Source organism: Lactuca serriola, chromosome 6, assembly GCF_051521515.1.
Source record: "Lactuca serriola cultivar US96UC23 chromosome 6, Lser_US96UC23_V15, whole genome shotgun sequence".
In the NCBI taxonomy this organism is placed as follows: Eukaryota; Viridiplantae; Streptophyta; class Magnoliopsida; order Asterales; family Asteraceae; genus Lactuca; species Lactuca serriola.
In genome coordinates this window covers 137,423,931-137,427,339 of record NC_136413.1, presented here as the reverse complement: position 1 = coordinate 137,427,339, position 3,409 = coordinate 137,423,931, and the positions used below count along the sequence as shown (strand labels likewise).

At 32.3% G+C, this 3,409-nt stretch overlaps 1 protein-coding gene across 1 annotated transcript; it reads right to left on the bottom strand.

The window, feature by feature from the left end:
* Positions 1-2,050, bottom strand: LOC145056933 (protein SOMBRERO-like). The gene is made up of 3 exons (XM_079004660.1): positions 1,698-2,050; positions 1,024-1,316; positions 1-922 (listed from the first exon to the last, which is right to left on the bottom strand). Exons 1-3 carry the CDS (start codon positions 1,867-1,869, stop codon positions 275-277), a joined length of 1,113 nt encoding a protein of 370 aa, XP_078860786.1. The 5' UTR covers positions 1,870-2,050; the 3' UTR covers positions 1-274.
* Positions 2,051-3,409: the final 1,359 nt, after the last annotated feature.

Genomic DNA, 3,409 nt, shown 5'->3' with positions numbered 1-3,409 from the left:
TTATAGGATTTGTGTATGGTTGTATAATAATGGAAGTAATGTTTTCTTACAACAATGTCGATAAAAAGTTACGTGTCCTTATATCTTCTGTTGTATAGTCTTTAATTCCATACACTATGAATAGTTGCCATGGTTAAAAAAACACGACAGATCGATTTATACCAAGGCGGAATTAAGAGCTCAAGCAGTGAAGTGCAGGACATTGTTCAGTAAAACTACATCGATCTCATAAATATATCCCTTTACTTATAAGGAAGCTAAGTAGCATCCTCCTCTACTTTGAGAACTTTAAAACCTCCGTTTCATAACCATGGTAATGGAAAGGAAAAATATGAGATGTTGCACTCACATCAGGATGATGAAAGGCTTGGGAAGATGAAGGATCGTTACATGTACCTTGATGATGGTGATTATCAAAGGTAATCCCCGAGTGATGATGTGGGTTTGAAGCTAGAAGCTTGTCAAGAAACGACCAATCCGCAGTCAGATTGCTAGTAGCTAATAGCGGTTTGTCTTGTGTTCGCTGATTATGTCCGCTACTACAAGTCCCACATCCAGCTCGACTCGCTGACATTAAACTCAACAAGTTCCTCGAACAATCCATGTCATTAATCATCATCGTACTGGCTTCATTACTTTGTCGTGGTGCTAGAAAATATGGGGTGTGGTCGGGAGGAGAAGTCAACAATGGAGGAAGATGCATGGAACCCTCAAATAATGTTGTATTACTAGCCATGTTGCACTCGTAGCCATGTAGAGCTTGAAGATGTAGAGAATGGCCACCACCGCTGCCATTCTTATTCGTGTCTTGATCAATTAACTGTTGATGGTCATCGTCTTGTTGAAGATCGTCGGCTTGAAATGGGCTTCTCATGTTATGGTTCTTTTTCTTGAATACTCGACACACAACCCAACCATCTTCCTGTTTCACATTAATTAATTAGTAAGCTTTAAAAACGAACAATAACAAGATCAAATGCGTAGACATATATAATCAAGTAATTAATCTGCAGTCATATATACCTGGACTTCTGATGGAGTGGCAGCGTTGGAGTATTGATCATCTAGGCGATACTCATGCATGATCCAATCGGTCTTTTGGCCATGAGGGGCTCTTCCGGTGTAAAATACGAGGGTCTTTCGCATGCCGATTCTTTTGGAATTACTAAGGAGATGAATGGCTTTGTCTCTCCCTGTTGCTTTCCAAAATCCAGCAGTTGTAGCCCGGTTTGTTCGTGTTCCAGTTGGATACTTTTTATCCTTGTGGCTAAAGAAATACCACTCGTTCTGGGGACCCGATCCAATTCTACACTTATCTACATGCAAATTCATCACAAGATGTATAACTTAAGTGAATTATCTCACAAAAAATCATTTATATATATTGTACATGTAGGATTGTATGCACACCATCAACATGGTCAAAGCCCGGATCCCATATAAACGATGTTAAGATGTAAACAACTCAACCTTAACCAAAGGATAGAGTAGATATATACTGTTTCCAAAGATGACTTTATGTAGAAAGAACATATGCGAATAAAAAGAAACTTAGCTCATTCGAATCGATCATATTCTGTATACTAATAGATGATTTTTAATCAAATAAAAAACAAATGGAACTCATATAACAAATACAATACCCAACATGCATCAACGGATCGGAGCTATAAATATTAAAGAGGTAGACTACGTACCTTTTAGATCCCATGGCTCTAGTTTGTTGAGATCCACTTCTCTAATAACATCAAGATCAATGGCTTCATAAGAAACCTTCTTCCTAAGATAATAGTAGAGCAATTCTTCATCTGTTGGGTGGAATCGAAACCCTGGAGGAACTGAGAGTTGTCCGTTTCCTGTATCCATCATCTCGAGCTAGCTGAAGCCTTGAGAATCTTACAGCTTACTGAAGTTGGTTTTATTTTGCATGCAGAGATAAAATGTATGCAAGGAAGAAGGAAATGTTTAGTTATAAGCTGAAATAAAATGTACGAGTCATGCATATCTAGCTGGCATGTATAGACATTGGGTAAAAGAAGATGACAACTTCTCTGATCCAAATATATATATTCTGAGGATACTGGTCTAGTGATGTTAAATGCTAAAGCAATATTTAATGAGAAATGTAAGTCATATTACAGATTACACATACACGGTACGTAGTTTGTTTTTCGAGGAAAAAAATACTTCTTTTTTGGAGTCGAGTTACAAATGAATATGAAATAGGGCAACATGAATTCAATTTACTTTATGCGGGTGAACAGGTACTACTTAATCAAGTCTTTGTTTGTTTAAAGCATTTCATTTTTATGGGTCATGGTGTTCGTCAATCCCCACAACAGTAAATTAATATATATTTGTGAAATATATAATCAATATTTTAATAGATCGTTTGTCAAATTATTTTAATTTCAACATGAGTAATAAAACTCTTGGTATAAAGAAAATAGGATGGACGCTATCAACTTAATTGAGGTGGAACCATGATCATCATAAACTTTTTGTTTTTGGCAATGTTTAGTTTTTTGATTGACTGTTTATTCCGTTGAGAATATATTTCGTTGGCATTCTTGGTAAGACTAGTTTTTCCCATTCTTTTTTATTTTTTTCCCTGTAATCCTTGTTAGCGATGTTAAATATTATGTACTTATGTATGTATTATGTCCATATCATATTGTAGGGTCTTCATTTTTCACGGAATGGTAAACATGAATGTCAAAAATGTTGTGTTGAATTGCATTATAAAGACTATTTTTTTTAAAGCATACTATATTATAAAGGAAACATTTTTCCTTTCATTACATTCATTTAAAACTCTCATGTATTTTCTTTTCACCATATTCATTTGAAACTCTCATGACTTTTCAATTTCTTTCTAATAATAATTTTAAATTGGTTAATAAGGTTAAATAAATATCAAATCTTAAGTGTAATCACATATAAATTAAATTTCAATATTAAAATAATATATTTATTTTTACTTATTAAGTGATTTTTTTTTTTAACTTTTAACATATTATACTTAATTTATTTGTTGGATGTAAACCATTATCATTTTAAAGAAATAATTTTGAAACAATTGGAATAAAATACTTAAATTATTAATTTGAATATAACATTATAAGGTCAACTTAAATATAAATTTTAGTTTAACTTAAACAATCCAAAGAATATTTTGTAAATAGTTAAAAGTGATAAATTGTACTATCTTTCTAATAATGATTATAAGTTGGTTAATAAGGTTAAATAAATATCAAACCTAAACTGTAATCATAAATAAACTAAATTCCAATATTAAAATAATATCTTTACTTCTACATATAAAGTTATATCTTTAACTTTTAACATATTATACTTAATTTATTAGATTTAATATGTTGTTGTATGTAAATAATTATCGGTTTAAAGC

Coding starts and splice junctions, on each gene's coding strand:
- LOC145056933 (XM_079004660.1), bottom strand. CDS start 1,869: ATGATGGATACAGGAAACGGACAACTCTCAGTTCCTCCAGGGTTTCGA. Junction 1,317..1,697: donor AGAGCCATGGGATCTAAAAG/GTACGTAGTCTA, acceptor ATTTGCATGTAG/ATAAGTGTAGAATTGGATCG. Junction 923..1,023: donor CCACTCCATCAGAAGTCCAG/GTATATATGACT, acceptor AATGTGAAACAG/GAAGATGGTTGGGTTGTGTG.